At 18.1% G+C, this 16,607-nt stretch overlaps 1 protein-coding gene across 1 annotated transcript, besides 7 other annotated features; it reads left to right on the top strand.

Annotated features, from left to right (window-relative positions):
• Window positions 1-2,312: 2,312 nt before the first annotated feature.
• On the top strand, window positions 2,313-3,138 carry PGAL8A_00186100 (Plasmodium exported protein (PHIST), unknown function; the record flags this gene model as incomplete). The annotated part of the gene is made up of 2 exons (XM_028670545.1): window positions 2,313-2,489; window positions 2,614-3,138. 2 exons carry the CDS (start codon window positions 2,313-2,315, stop codon window positions 3,136-3,138), a joined length of 702 nt encoding a protein of 233 aa, XP_028527286.1.
• A 1,683-nt stretch (window positions 3,139-4,821) lies between these two features.
• Window positions 4,822-5,491: a repeat region.
• A 556-nt stretch (window positions 5,492-6,047) lies between these two features.
• Window positions 6,048-6,974: a repeat region.
• A 2,005-nt stretch (window positions 6,975-8,979) lies between these two features.
• Window positions 8,980-9,393: a repeat region.
• A 2,238-nt stretch (window positions 9,394-11,631) lies between these two features.
• Window positions 11,632-12,302: a repeat region.
• Window positions 12,303-13,621: 1,319 nt separating this feature from the next.
• Window positions 13,622-14,046: a repeat region.
• A 199-nt stretch (window positions 14,047-14,245) lies between these two features.
• Window positions 14,246-14,663: a repeat region.
• Window positions 14,664-15,203: 540 nt separating this feature from the next.
• Window positions 15,204-15,618: a repeat region.
• Between the last annotated feature and the right edge of the window lie 989 nt (window positions 15,619-16,607).

Below are 16,607 nucleotides of genomic sequence, written 5' to 3'. Positions count from 1 at the left end.
GTCTTCTATGAATTTGCAATTCCATATAATATATATTTTTATACATTTGTAAAAAAAATTATTTCTCAAACAAAATTTTTTAATGATTGATATTCCTTCCTGTCACTCTTCGCGTAAAAAAAAATGAAAAATAATTCAAAAAAAAGGATATTAACATATAAGTAAAAATAATAAAAAATAAAATTTCTTTTTTTTTTTATAGTAATATATAAATTTATGCAATGAATTTTTATTTAGGCTGTTCATGAATTATTTACGCATTAATAAAAATATGGAAAAACTCTGTTAAGTAAAAGCATATTAATAATTGACAAGTTAAAAACTGTAAAAATGTTCAGTTAACATAGCTATATTAAAAATTTTATATATAAATGATCAATAAATTATATTAATTCTTTATGAAATTATAATTAGCAAATCATAAGTATATTAACAAGTTATTTATCTACGGTTAATATTTAAAAAAATTGATAACTACGAAAACAATATCTTTTTCTTTGAATAAATTGTTTTTATTATGTTTTTAATATTTATTACAAAAGAAAATTTTTTATTTTTTTTTTTATTATTTGTTTTTATTAATTATATTTTTAAAACTTCGTTTTAACAAAATACGAAAAAAAAAATTTTCTTTTCGTAAATTGTTCCTCTTAATTTTATTTAAAATTTAAAAAATAAGTGTTTTACTTTGAATTTAATGAAATTTTTATTAATCCAATTAATATAAAACAAGTAAATTTAATTCAAAGTATCATTAAAACAAGAATTATTTGTTAATATTTAAATTTTATTTATTTTTGAAAAAATTGTGAGCAATTCTATTGTAAATTGTTATATAATTAAAAAAAAATTATTTTATAAATAAAGAATTTTATAAAAAGAACGTAAGTTTTAATAATAATGAGGTTTTTTTATTGAATAAATATTTTTAATACATAAAATATGATGTTATGCAAGCCTTAGGCCTAAATATCTTTCACTAATAATATGAATAAATATTTGCAACAATTAAAAAAATTAGAGGGTTCCTGTATGTTTTCTTTATTAGTATATTTGTTTCACAATCTTTTATAATTATTGGACGGTTAATTAATAATCCAAATTTTGTTTATTTTAATTACATAAAATTGAGTCATTTATAACAAAAGTGTTGATAATGTAACTGAAATTAAGAAAGTATTATACATAATCATAATTATAATATTTACTTAATGCTAAAATTTTTCAGAATACAATTAATATATAAAAATAATGAAAAAAGACAAAATACTAATATCAATTTAATATTTTAATTTACATTTAATTCTTTGCTTTAATTTTATTTGTCCATTTCTCTTTTTTTTTTTCTAATACATGCTCTACTGAGAAGCATTGTTTTAATAATGTATTTCTATTTTCATTAGTATGTATTTGGACATGCAAGAGTTAAATGGTAACTAAAAATATATATATAACACATTAAAATAATTTTTAATTACATGTTGAATAACAAAAGGAATGTCATAATCTGTATCATGCACATTACTGCAAAAAACATGTAAAATGGCCATATCAAAAATTAATAATCACAAAAAAAACATAATCATATGAAAAACAAATTCATTAAATTCAACATTAGATTAATATTTATATATTAAATTAAAAAATTTTAAAATGTAATATAGAAAAAAAAAAAATTCAATATGAAAAATACATTTATAAATTCTTTACTTTTATTTATTGAAATATTTTTTAATATAATTGTTGAAATAGTCCATTTGATTTATATCTTTAAAGTAATATATATTATTAATGAATTTAAGAATACTAAAATTAAAACCTAGTTTATAAAGGATATTTTACTTGCAATTTTTTTTTTCGATATTTTAATTAATTAAATAGCAAAATAATTTGAAAAAAAATTTTTTTTATTTTATATTTTATATTTTATGTATGACTAAAATAATTAACTTTTTCTTTTTTTTTCTAATGTTAAATATTCTACTAAAAACATAAGTATATATAGCTAAATAGAAGCCACATTTTCTGGAAAAATAAAATAAATCAATTAAATATTAAAAAATATTTCTTGAAAAAAGCTCATGTATTCATTAAATTTATATATTAAATACTTTTTTTTTTTTTATTTTAATCACCTTATTTATGATATTAATGTTTAGTAATTCTTAAATTTGTTTTAAATTAAAAAATTAATTGCACACTAAAATAGATATATTGTTTCACATTTTATTCCCTAGTATATAAGAAATATATTTTAAAAGGATTTACATTTTAATTTAATAATATAGTATTTAAGTATAGAATATAGTAAGATGATAAATGTTATATTACCAAAGCAATCAGCAATTGATCCTACAATAATGAAATGTTTTTCCGTAAGTTCACTTGAAGGTGAAAACTACGTTTTTAAAAATAAAAGTAACCGAAATTTTATGTTTTGTAAAATTTATGTTTTATCCTTTCTTTGTTTATTTTTTTTCACTCATCACGTAAGATAAAATGATAAACTTAATAATATATACCCCTTATTTTTTTATAATTATTTACTTTAAAAAAAATTCAAAGACCTTTATTATTTTTTTTTCTATGTTTAAATTTTAAATAATTTTGTAGGATAAATGTAATTCCCAAGGTAATGTAAGTTCAGAATTTAATTTCAAATACAGTATTTCAAGGAAATTAGCTGCATCAAATGATGGGAGAAATGCTAATGAAGAAAGTTTTGATGAATTTATTGGAAGATTCTTGGATGATAATGAAGATAATGAAAACATGGATGAAAACATAAGTTCGGAAAAGGCTTTATCAATTTTGAATGATATTCAATCGCAAGAAGAAAAGAAATTGCATGATAATCTTAAAACTTTATTGGATAAACTAAATAAAGAAGCACAATCTTATGGAGTACCAGGTGCTGCAGCAGACAAAATGTGGTCTACCATTACTAAAGAAACCACTGATGCAATGAATAAATTAATTCAAAAACTTCATCAGGAATTAAGTTCTTTGGTTAGTGGTGGATCATGTACACGCAGAGAGTTTAAAGGATTTACAGATAATGCATTTTTTCTGTGGGGTAAATTGAGACATGAATTGGAATCAATATTTTGGAGGAGATTTTATAGTTTACGTAGATAAAACTATTATGTTTTATTACATTAAAATAAAAAAAATGTAAAATTCTATTATGTGAAATAAATAAAGTAAAATTTTGATTTGTAAAAAAATAGAAGCAGCAAGCAAAATAATCAGTATGGCTAGGAAAAATCAAAAATTTAAATTAAAATTAATATTATTCAATAAAAACAGAAATAAATTTATTTTTGTTTTAATTTTTACTATAGTTTTTTTTATTAACAACATACTATTAAAAAAATTAAACTTTTATGATGAAATAGTTTTATGAAAAACTAGTTATACATAGTTAATAAAATGTGTAAATAGAAAATAAAAACTTTTTTTTAAAAAATTAAGTTCAATTAAATTTTAATAAGAAAATAAAAATATTGTATTTTTTTTTTATAGTTAATATTTATGTATTTTTGGAAATAATATGAAAAACAATAAGGTATATTATTATTTTATTTTAAAAAAGATTATTCTATATGTGATAAAGATTTTTGTAACAAGAATTTATGTCTTAATGAATAAAAAATGGTTTTATAAGATTAAATAAATACCACTTGAACTAACATTCTGTTATATAAACTATTTATATAAGGTTTGTTTACTTATAAAAAAAATATATTTTTTTTTTTTATAAAGTTCAGATTCACTCTTCATGTTCTTAATTTATCATTTTAATGCTTATTCAAAGTCACCAAATAGTCATTTAATGAATAAACTGATGATCTCATATGAAATTAAACCTTTACAGAAAAACAAGGTGTATTATCCTAATACAATAATATATAGATATTTGATTCATTATTCGCTCGTTAAGTGACTTTATTGGTATTGAACAAACAAATTAATAAGGAACAAGTAGAGAAAATTCTACTTATTTGGTTTTAAGATAAAATATTAGGAAAATTATGTATATTTATTAATGTCAAATGTTAATTACATTATCTAAATACTATTTTATTCAATTTACTAATTAATCCATGTATATCTTATTTAGCATTACATTTTTAATATTTCATAAAAAAAAATTCTTTACATAGCCTTACTAGTAAAAGAAAACTTTTGCGTTACTTTTTTTTTTTAAAAGAAACAAAATAATTTTCATAAAATTTATTTGTTATTTATAAGAAGTATCACATACAAAAAAGAAAATATACATATATTTTTTTATAATTGAGACTTATTGTTTAGTGAATTTGCTAGTAATGAAAAAACAAATTAATAAAGAACATTTAGAGAAAACTTTATCTATTTTATTTTTATTAAACTAAAATATAATTAAAATTATTGACTTTTATTAATATCAAATATTAATTGCAATAGTTAACTACTGCTGTTGTTTATTTACACAATATTATAGGTATATCGTATTTTACATTACATTTTTAATCCTTCATAAAAAAAAAGTACTATACATTATCGTTCTCCAAAAAAAAATATATTAAAATATATCTACATTTTTTTTAGAGTATTTTCTTTTAGAAAAAATATTTTTTTCTTTTTTAATGTATTTATATTTAATAAATGTATTTTTTTTTTTCAGTGTACATACTTTTTATATAATTATTTTTTTTAATGTAGGTGCTCATGTGTAAACATTTTCTTAGCATTTTAAGATACAAAAATAAAAATGTTTTTACATATTTAGTTTATTTAAATATTATTTAATACAAGTTGATAATTCTATTCATAGGCCATAATCCACTATCTTGATAAAAACAATGACATTATTTTATTCTCTCGTACTTATTTTACAATATCAAGATCTTTTTGTTTCTTTTATATTATTGTTTTCATCATCATTTAACTATATGGTGTTATAATATCTATTTTATAAATATATTAATAAGCTTTAGATTTCAATTCACATAGAAGTTCCAATTTTTTTTATTCTTTTCAATAACTTCTATCAAATTTTTTAATTGAGTCTCGTATACCTTTCCAGTTTTGTTACCTAATATTTTAATTTTAAAAAGTCGAGTTTTAATATCTTTATATCCATAGTACATTGGTTCAATTATTAATCTTCCATTTTCAATTTTAATTACTATACATAGTAAAAACCAATAAGGTTAAAATGATTGTTGCAACTATAATGTTTCAACTTATTCCTTTCATAATATGATAATTCGTATGAAATAATATTACCAACATTAATATCCTTAATTGATGTTAATCTTTATTCTTCAATATATTAAAATCTTCATGCCCTTGTACTCATCTGTTATTTAAATAAACTGTTCCCATTTTTGAAGTATTTTCAGGTAATAATCTTGAAAATCAAGATATATATAATCCATTTCGAACATAATAAAAAGTGGTGTCCCTCCAAAGGTTTCATGAGGAGTATAATTATATGTCAATGCATTATTTATTAATTGCCTGTTCAATGGCTTTGCTAGTATCAAATAAACAAATTAATAAAGAGCATACAGGGTAAATTCCATTTAGTTTGATTTTTATTTAATTAAATTTTAAAATTTTAAAATCTCTTAAATGGATTAAAATATACTCTCTATCATAATTTGCACATACATTCAATTCTCCCTCCCCAAAAAAAAAATACCTAAAATTTTTTTTTTAAATTATCATTTTTTTAAAAAAAAAATTAAAAAAAATTTATTGTCATAGTATATTATTTTTTTTAAATCATCATAATGTACCAAAAATATATTTGATGTATCTTTTTTTTAAAATTGTAGATATATAGACAAAAAAAAAAAAAAATTAAAATTATTATTATTTATTCAAATTTTTTTTTTTTTAACGTACATATTTTTGAATAACTATTTTAGAGTCTCTTTTATAATTACATATAGTCTCTGCGATTTAGAAAGAACACAATGGAGTATTTTTATTTTATTTATTTATCTAAATATTATGCAAAAGAAGTCTCTAATATCATCTGTAGACCAATACTTCATGTTTCACTATTTTTTTAGTAAGTGTATATTTTTCTTCATATATGGTCTTATATATATAACAGAGACTATTATGAGAAATTCCATTAGTGTCATTTCCTTAAGGATAATTAGTACTTGTTTCATACAATTTTATTTTCATTTTTCTTTAAGAATATTTTTGAAATTTTTGACTCATGTAAAAAGAATAACTATCAATAAGAATTCTTGTAGGACATCCACATAAGAAATCTCACTATTTTTCATCATAAAAATTTTTTCACTAATAGTGGGTTCTCTTTTAATAACATTAATTATAAACTTTGAATAGTTATTTTTTGCTACTTGTATAAAATATTCTTCTCCTACTCATATTTAAGATCCAAAAACTAATAAAACCATAACAGATTTAGTTTTGATAGTGACTGGTTATTTTTTGGTTTAATCTTTTTATTGAACATCGTATAACAAATTAGAGAAATTTTAACATATTCATCAATATCACGAATAATATTTGGACATCCAAAAGATCGTTGAATTTTCTTTAATGTCTTATTGACTCTACCCTATTTAGCAAATTTACTTCTAGGAAATCAGTACATTAATTTATTCCTATATTTTTCTGGTATATATAACTGTCTTGTTTTATAGTAAATAGAAAACAATTTCTCTAAACTATATCTCTTAGAATATTACTCAATTCTTGCGCTACATCAGCTATTACTTGACAAGATGGAGTAACATAAGAGTTTTTATGTTCCTCTAGTGGTTTGTTAAAAAACAGAATTATGTAACTAGGAAGATCAGTGTGGTTATCTATTGGTCTTTTTATACAATCATCTAAGCTATTTTGAATTATTTTATTGTATTCAAATTCTAAGGTATGCTCTAATATCCATAGTTTCCATTAATATAAATACCTAGTGTTAAAATAATCCATTCCTAATATACTGTTATGTTATTCGGATCTTATTGTTCTTTATATTCCTTTATAAAGTAAAATAAAATAACAATTATAAAGTATTTATATATTTTTTTTTTCATATTTATTTGTTTAAATTAAAATTATGTATATACTAACAAAAAATTTTAACTTATTTCCAATTTATACTATAGAATTATCGTATTAGATTATTGTTAACGAAAAATAATCTAAAAAATGAAGCAAAAAAAGGTTTACAAGAAACAAAAGTTCCAAATGTAGAAATTTTTTCTATATCATTTGGAAGAATCAGAAGAGTGGAAGGCAAAGAATAGCAGGTTAAAGAGATTTCTGAAAGCATTTGGTTATAATAAGAAATTTACGTAGATGAACTAGAAAACGAAACAGTACTGTGATAAAGTTATAAAGTAATATAAATTAAAACACAAGTAAATAATTAATATAAAATTGACTAAATATTAAATTGACATGAATAGAATGGAAAAATTAATTTTAAAAAATATCAAGCTTCTTATTATAGTTTTATTTATTTTTATTCACCTTAATATGTAATTTATTTTTAGTGTTTTTTCTTTAATTTTTTTACATTACATATTTTTATTTGTAATATGATAATATTGTAAGGTAAATAAATATACATTCTTTTAATTTTAACATATTCCTATATTTAATAATACAAGTATAAAAATTGAATATTTAGTTTCTTATCTCAAAAATAGAATTTTGTTTTATTTTACATAAAAGTATATATTTTTTTTTATATATTATATTTGTATACTATATAGGATCTTTAATAACTTTTCTAATTTCATAAAAATTTTGTTGAAAATAAATCTAGAAACAAAATTTTCATATTTTCTTTTGAAAACATATTTGCATTTTTTCATTAGTAGTAGCATTGATTTGAAACGTTGATTAAATTTTTGTTTTTTGTTTTGAATATAATAGGATTTAATTATTGCATGAATAAATTTATCATGGTTCTATGATATATTGTTGTATTTCTTGTTTTTAGTATATCTTTTTATATAAAATTATATTTAAATTCATTTTATAAAAAACATAATATTGAACTTCCTAATATATATTTTGTTATATAAAATTAAAATATTTTTTTTAAAAATTTTAGTCGGTTGGTTATAACTAAAAATTAAAATTATATTCAATAATTTTATATATAAAAAATATATTCTCCTTTATAACTATATATTACTAGAATTAATATTTATTAAGGTTGTTTTTTTCTCATTTCTATTTTTATTAAATTTTCTTTATAATTTTTATTGTTAGTATCGCAATAATTTCAATTATATCTGCAAATGTGATCATATTTTTATGATTAATAAAGAGAGATGTACTAAGAAGAATATTGAAATGTACTTTTTTCCCAAAAATGTCATAATATCCACTGAATTTATTTTATTTATTTCTATACTTTCTGAGTATTCTTCTATATTTCACTTTTGTTTTCAGTTTATGTTTTTTTTTTATGTCAAATTTCATGTTTATCAATTTCTCTAATTATTTTATAAAGGTTTTTTACATTTATATATAATGAACAGGTTTCATAAGTATTTTTTTATATATTATATTTATATAGCAACATAATATTTTTATACCATTTCATGAATTTATCATTATAGTTGTTAATATAAAAAATAATGTTTTTTAACAAAGAGTATTATTAACTTTTTTTGTATCAGAATTAACTGTATTATATAATACTAAAAGTTCACATGAATGCAAGATATGAATGGGATTAATAAAATGTATTATTAATCTTTTTTAGAATAAAAAGTAAGAGTTGTGTGGAACACAAATAGTTAGCCACAGAGCCTCTAGATAAAAAGAAAAAAAAAAAAATTAGCTTCTAATATTTTTTTGTTTTCTCATTTTTGTAAATTTTAAAAACATATAAAAAAATAAATATATTTTTTTGTAAAAAGTTTAATAATCGAAGATTAAGAAAAGTATTTGTTGACTAAAAAGCTTCTTGTATATTTTCGTCTAAATTTTTATAAGAAAATTTTATAATAACCTTAATAAAATTCTCGTGTTTCCTAACGTTTATTTCATTTATTTTGTTAACTATTTATGCTTGTTAGTTTGATAGCAATGTGTTGTAATTGCTGAACATTACTTATAACATTATAAATAAAATATGTATAATTAAAATCTATAATTAATTAAAATTTTAGTTTTTAATAAAAATATAGGATTTTTATTAAAGAAAATAAACATCTCATAAAAACAATAGATGCTCAAAGAAGTAGAAAATATAATTGCAATTTACTTGTTTATAGACTTAAAACTAAATTTAAATTCATTAAATTAGTATAGGAGACTTTATATACTCTTTATTAATATGTTTGTTCAATCCTCTAGAAAAGTCATTGAATACGCAGTTAATAAATTAACATGCAAGGAATAAAAATAACACAAATTGAAAAGCTCAAAATTTGTTAAAACAAAAGCTTATGCAACTCTAGATTATCTAGATCTTCTAGATATATAAATGATCATATGAATTTTTTTATATGTTTGACTTTTCAACGACTTTAATATGGCATCTAGAAATCAAATTAACAAAAAGAATGTAGAATATTCTGTAGTAATTTTAGCTTTCATGTAAATTATATTAATTCTAAAAATGAGATAAGTTTATATATAATATTTACAAAACAACATAGCTGTTTTTTTAGAGTCATTCATTTACTTTAATGAAAATATATCCTTATTCTTATTAAAATAATTAAATTTTTTATATGTAAATAATCTTTTTAAAAATAATCTAGTTCAAATTTACATTATTAACAGTATTTTTAAAATGCATCAAAATTAAATTTTAATCAGAACAAATGTCTTTTTTTTTGTTTTTTTAAACTCAAATTTCATTTTATTTATATGTTTAAATATTAATAGGATTAAGAATAAACTTCTATTACTAAACAAAAAAAATATAAATTGAAAAAATTTAAAAAAAGTAGTAACTTTTATTTTATCTTTTTTAATTTAAATTAACTAGAAAATTTTCATGGTTGATTTTTTATTTTCTTTATAAATTACTAACTTTTATTTTATAAAAGGTCAATTATATCTTCTATTAACAACATATACATATTTGTATTTTTCTTTTCCGTGTTAAACATATGTTAAATGATAAAATTAAAGAAATAAGCATATATAATAAGAAAAATAATAAAAATAAAAATATATTTAAAAGTGAAGTGTGGAAAATAGTTAAGAGAGGTAAAATAATTATTCAATAAAATATATTTAAGAAGTGAAATAAAAGTATATGATAAAAAGAAGGATAAAAATATTAAAATAAACAATATTTTTATTTATTATGTTATGCTTATTTTTATCTGATATGTTTATTATATGTTATATAAGAGAAACACATAAGATTTATATATTTTTAAATAAATAACACTTGATTTTAGATGCAGCTTAAGAAATAAGTAATTAAATTAATTAAAATTAATAAATACTTTTCCACCTACTCTTTATTTATTAGATGTCTAATACGGTTTAAAAATTATTAAATCCATAATAAATAAGTCCAATATATAACAATAATATCATAAATTGAAAGATAAAAAATGTTGTTAATCATTTTGAGAAAATGATTAGTATCTTATATGAAAAATAAATTATTCATGTAAATTATCTAGCTCAAAAAAAAAAAAAAAAAAAATAGATAAAAGTAACTATACATGATCTTCATTATAATGATTGTTAAAAATACTCTAAAATCCTTTAAGAAACCTACTAATAAATCATTTAGTTATTCTAAGAATAGAAAAATAAACTAATGTATATTAAAAGAATTTGATATTACAAAACAAATTATAGAATAAAACGCCCAATAATATCATTATTTTTTCTCTTGATGTTATATTAGATGATAGTAAAAATTTATAGTAGAATGTTCATAAGTCATTCTTAGATACAAAAATGATATTCTATAAAGTAATATAATCATAAATAATACAAGATGAAATGCTCGAAATTAGTAAGTATTAAAATTTGTAGAAGATAAAACTAAATAGATTTAAGAATCCGAAAAACTGATCATATATCTATATGTATATTTAAACTTTTTTTTTATATTTATGTTACTTTATTATTATTTTTATAAAAAAGAAAATGTGCATAATCTTACAAAATTTGTTTTTAAAAAATATTTTTAAAGTAAAAGAAAATTTCAATAAGATGCATATGAAATATCTATAAGGTGACGAGGGTAAATACCTAATAAAAGATATTTAAAAAAAAAAAATAAGAATAAAAATGTTAAAGAAAGATATATTTATTCAATATATATCTTCTTTGCATAAAAGAAAAATATCAGTGTGGTATACATTAAATACCAAAAAATAAAAAAATATTCAAAGAGTAAATAATAAAAACATTGTGAAAGGATGTTTCTATAAAGATTATTATATTTACATTTACATAAAATATTTTTGCATTTTATATAAACGCTATTCATTAAAGATTACATATTTTTAATTTAAAATTTATTATAATATTAAAATTTACATTAAAATAACTAATTATAAAATTTTGAATTATTACATATTTTTTTACTTCTTATTATATTGTAATAAATCATTTAGCTATTAAAAAATGTTATCATCTTCTTTAAATACTTTGTTAATAAAAGTAATTATTAACCTTTTTGAGAATGAAAATAACTAGCTATATAAAAAACACGTAATTAGCTATACAGGTGTTAGATAAAAAAAAAAAAAAAAAAAAATTGTTTGGTAATTTTTTTGTTTCTTTTTATAAATTAAATACGTAAAAAATAAAAAGCATATATTTTTTTTTTTTAGAAAAAAAAAGAAATTTTATAGTAAGAAAAATATAAGAAGCAATTTATTGACAAAAGAACGTCTTTGTAGTGAATTTTTATTTTGAATTTACAGAAAAAATTTAATATGCATTATAATAAAATTTTCACGCTTGTAATTTTTACATAATTAAATTTTTATTTTATTATTTACTTATGTAGGTTTAAAAGTAATGCATTTAAGTTGTTAAACACTAAACATAAAATTATAAGAAAAATATATTTAAGACTCAATGTTTAATAAGGATATAAATTTTTAACTAAAATAAGGATTTTTATTAAAATAAATAAATACCTCTTGAAAATGAAGAATGTTCAACGAAGTTTATTACATAAATATAGTTTACATGTTTTATGCTGTTTAAAATTACACATAAATTCATTAAATTAGTAGAGGCAACTCTACATGCTCTTTATTAATTTGTTTGTTTAGTACTCTAACAAAGTCATCGAAGAGATAATTGATTAAGCAGTAGGATAAAATAAATTAATATTATCTATGTTATTATCATTTTTTTTATTGCTTACTGAAATGAAAATTTAATTAGTGTAAAAACATTTAATTATGTTAATTTTTAATTTTTTTATAGAGAAGAAACCAAAGGATTAATAATAATAATTTAATTAAAACTTTATCAACATATTCAAGATACAATAAAGATGTAATGGAAGAATCATAAGTGTAATAAGATAATATATAGGAAAAATATAAAATTTCATTTAAAAAAAATAATATTTTATTTATTTTTTTTTATATAATAAAAATAGTATATTATATTTTAAAATTATTTTTATAATTTAACATACGATTTTGTTTACTTTTTTTAATCCATTCCACTGAACTATTAAAAGAATATGTAATTTCCATTATACTACTTTATCTAATTTTCTAATGAAAACTTTTGCTAAAGTACAAAAAAAAGAATGTGTAAACAATATTAAGAAAAAAATTCCACTATTCTCATTGAAGTAAATAATATTTTTATTCTAAAATTAGAATGTATTTTTTTTAGATGTTCGATTAATAGAGTTAAGCTTTTTTAAATACAGAAATTAGTAAAATAAATGTAATGTAATATGTATGCTTCTAGGTGGTTAATAACAATATATATTGCCTATATTTATATTAATCTTGTGTTAAGTAAAAGCTATAATTGATACTTTAAAAATTATAATGTAATGAAAAAAGTTATTTATATTATTTGCTAATGCATGCAAGATATTTAAAATATGGATAAATAAAAATGTTTACAAGACTTTTTAGGTAAATATAACTATAAAGTTTTATATCTTAAGATAAGCATAATAAAAAAAAAATTATAAAAAAAAAGTCTATATATTAACTTTTAAAAAAAAATTATTTTTTTAATTTTTTTTCTTTGAAAATTGTATTATTTTCAAAGAAAAAAAAGGATGAAAAATATATTTTAAATAATTTTGTGTATACATTTATGATTTATTTAATATATAAAGTTAGTAATAAAATTATTAAAAATGTGATTAAAAAGAAGAATGATATATAAATTGAATTTGTTTATTTTATAATATTATGATTAATAAAAGATATTATTAACCTTTTTGAGAATAAAGAGTAATAGTTGCATGAAAAGTAGATAGTAAGCCATGCAAGCGCTAGATAAAAGAAAAAAAATTAGTTGACTTTTTTTGTTTTCTATTTACTAATCTTAAATACATAAGAAAATGTATAATTTTTTATTAAAATGATTTAAATTTGGTTGAAAGTTAAAAAGAACAGTTGATGTATAAAATTTTTCTTATTGTATATTTTGCTTAAATTTATATAAGAAAATTTTATATTGACTATAATAAAATTTTTGTGTTGGTAGTATTTATATAATTTATTTTTGCATTCTGTTAATTGTTTATATTTATTAATTTTAGATCAATGAATTTTAATGGATAAACATTATTCATAATATTATAAATAAAATATATATAATAAAAATCGGTAATTAATGATGATTTAAATTTTTAAAAAAAATAAGGATTTTTATTAAAATAAAAAAGTTTCTCTTAATAAATAATAAATTCTCAATGAAGAAAGCTACATATATATAACAATTTACTAGTTTATAACATTAAAACTATACATAAATTTATTAAATTAGCTTCGGTAACCCTACAAACTCTTTGTTAATCTATTTGCTCAATATTCTGGAAAAATTATTGAACAGGCAAATAATAAATCAACTCGCAGTGATAAATTAATAAAATTTATATAAACATATTAAAATTTAACTCAGAAATACAGTAAATCTTCTGTAATTAAATAGTACAGTATATAAGTAACTAATAGTTATTTGTAATAGGTAACATTTATATCAAATAAGCAGATATTTTTCTACATTCTCTTCGTTAACTTAGATATTCAAAGTACTCTAAAAGTTTTCCGATAACTAATTTATTAATTACTCATTCAGAGCTTTTTCTATAAGAATGAAAAAACAAATTAATAAAGGTAATGTATAGTTTCCTTTACATTTTTAAATAATTTACATATGATTTTAATTCAATAAATTGGTAAACTGTGTTTTCTAGTCTATTTCATGGAGTATTTATTGTTTCAAAGAGGCATTTTATTGCTTCAATTGATATCCGTTAATTTTATTTAAAAGTTGAATCCTCATTAATTATTGATTTTCAAGTAAATGCTTTTTTACTTGTAATATTATGGACATTTATAAACTGAAGTTTACTATTTTTAAATTAACAAACTTAAGTAATTAACAGAATACGAATTTAATTATACAAATATTTTTAACACCAAAATTTTATTATTGTTAATATTAAATTTTTCTTTAAAATACAAAATAAAAATTTACTATAAACTTTTTATTAATTAATAATTTATTTTTTTACTTTTCCAAACATTAAATCTTTTTTAAAAAAATAAATGTATTTTTTATGTAATCAACGTATAAAAAGGAAAAAAAAAATTAACAATTTCTTTTTTTTTTTTATTTATCTATCGCTTGCATGGATAACTATACATTTTGCATACAGCTATTAATTTTTTATTCTGAAAAAGGGTGATAATTCCTTCTATTAACAAATGACCAATTAATAAACCAACACAATAATTAACATGATATATAATAATATTAATAAAAACCTAATTTATTTTAATTAAATTGTATATGTATATAAATATTTCATAATATATTAATTTACATAATTAATAAAATTTCAATTTATCATATAATAATAATCTAATGATTAAAAAAAATCTTTACCATTTATCGTTATTAAAAAATTTATCAAGAATAATAAAAAAAAATAATTAAAAATATATATATAATATAAAAAAGGAAAATGTATTTTAAAAAAAATATATATATTTTTTTGAGTATGCTGATTTATGAATTACCTATTCAATAATTTTGCTAGAGTTTTAAACAAACAGAATAATAAAAAGAATGTGAAGTTGTCTCTACTAATTTAATGAATTTAAATTTAGTTTTAATTTTATAAATAGGTAAACTGTATTTATACAATATATTTTATTGATCACTTTCTATTTTCAAGAGATATCTATTTACTTTAATAAAAATCCTATATTTTTATTTAAAATTTAAATCTTCATTAATTATTGATTTTAATTATATAAATTTTACTCACAATCTTATGAGTAATGTCTTGTAAATAAAATTCATTGCTCTCAAATTAACAAACATACAAATTAAAAAAATCAAAAATAAATCGTATAAATAATAAGAAACACGAAAATTTTATTATAATTAATGTAAAATTTTCTTACAAAAATTTAAACAAAAATATACTTAAAGAAACTTTTTAGTTAATAAATCTTTTTCTTAATTTTCTACTATTAAATTCTTCCCAAAAAAATAAATATATTTTTTTTATATCACTTTAAAATTTACAGAAAAAGAAAAGCAAAAAATATTAGCAGCTAATTTTTTTTTTTTTTTTTTATATAGAGCATGCATGACTAACTATATGTATTCCATACAACTATTACTTTCTATTCTAAAAAGATTAATAATACTTTTTATTAACAATATAAATATTAAAGAAAACCTTTTTAACTATTTTGTCGTGATGTTTTCTTGAATAACTTGTGTTCATAACTAATTTTTATCTCTTTTTTATATTTTTCTCTAGATATTTAAAAAAATCAATAATTTCATATATTTACTAGTTACCTAAGATAAAGTTATGCGTTAAGTCAAGTTACATAGAAGAACGAATATATTATAGAGTATTATTTTTATTAAAGATATTACATTTCTACATTAAATAAAATTATTTTTTATGTTCTTTCAAAGATCATTTTCAAAACATTTAATATTTTCATAATTAAATAAATAGTTATATTTAATTTTTTAATTTCGTTAAAAAACATAGAATATACATTTAAATTAATGGAAATTAAAGAATTTCAAATAATTCTTACAAATCAAATCTTTTAAATTACAGATACATAGGAATTTACTCTATAACTAATATTATTTATATTCATTAGAGGTAAAATATCTACATTAGTAATTCATCCTTTTTTGTGAAGTGTCTCTACAGTTTTTATAATCATTATTTCAATATAAATATAAGTGTCTGCAATGAAGTAGATATAATATTGCCTTATTATATTAGGGAATTTCTATATTATAAACATATTAACAAATTTTTATGGTATTAACGAAAGAATCCACGTATAATTATCATATTTTTATTTTATAAAAATATTTTTTTTAAGAAAAATATATATATTTTTTTTAACATGTTATAATATTATCCT

The sequence above is a fragment of the Plasmodium gallinaceum genome, assembly GCF_900005855.1.
Source record: "Plasmodium gallinaceum strain 8A genome assembly, contig: PGAL8A_v1_69, whole genome shotgun sequence".
NCBI lineage: Eukaryota > Apicomplexa > Aconoidasida > Haemosporida > Plasmodiidae > Plasmodium > Plasmodium gallinaceum.
The sequence above is the reverse complement of the archived record's forward strand: the minus strand, read 5'-3'. Positions and strand labels throughout refer to the sequence as shown.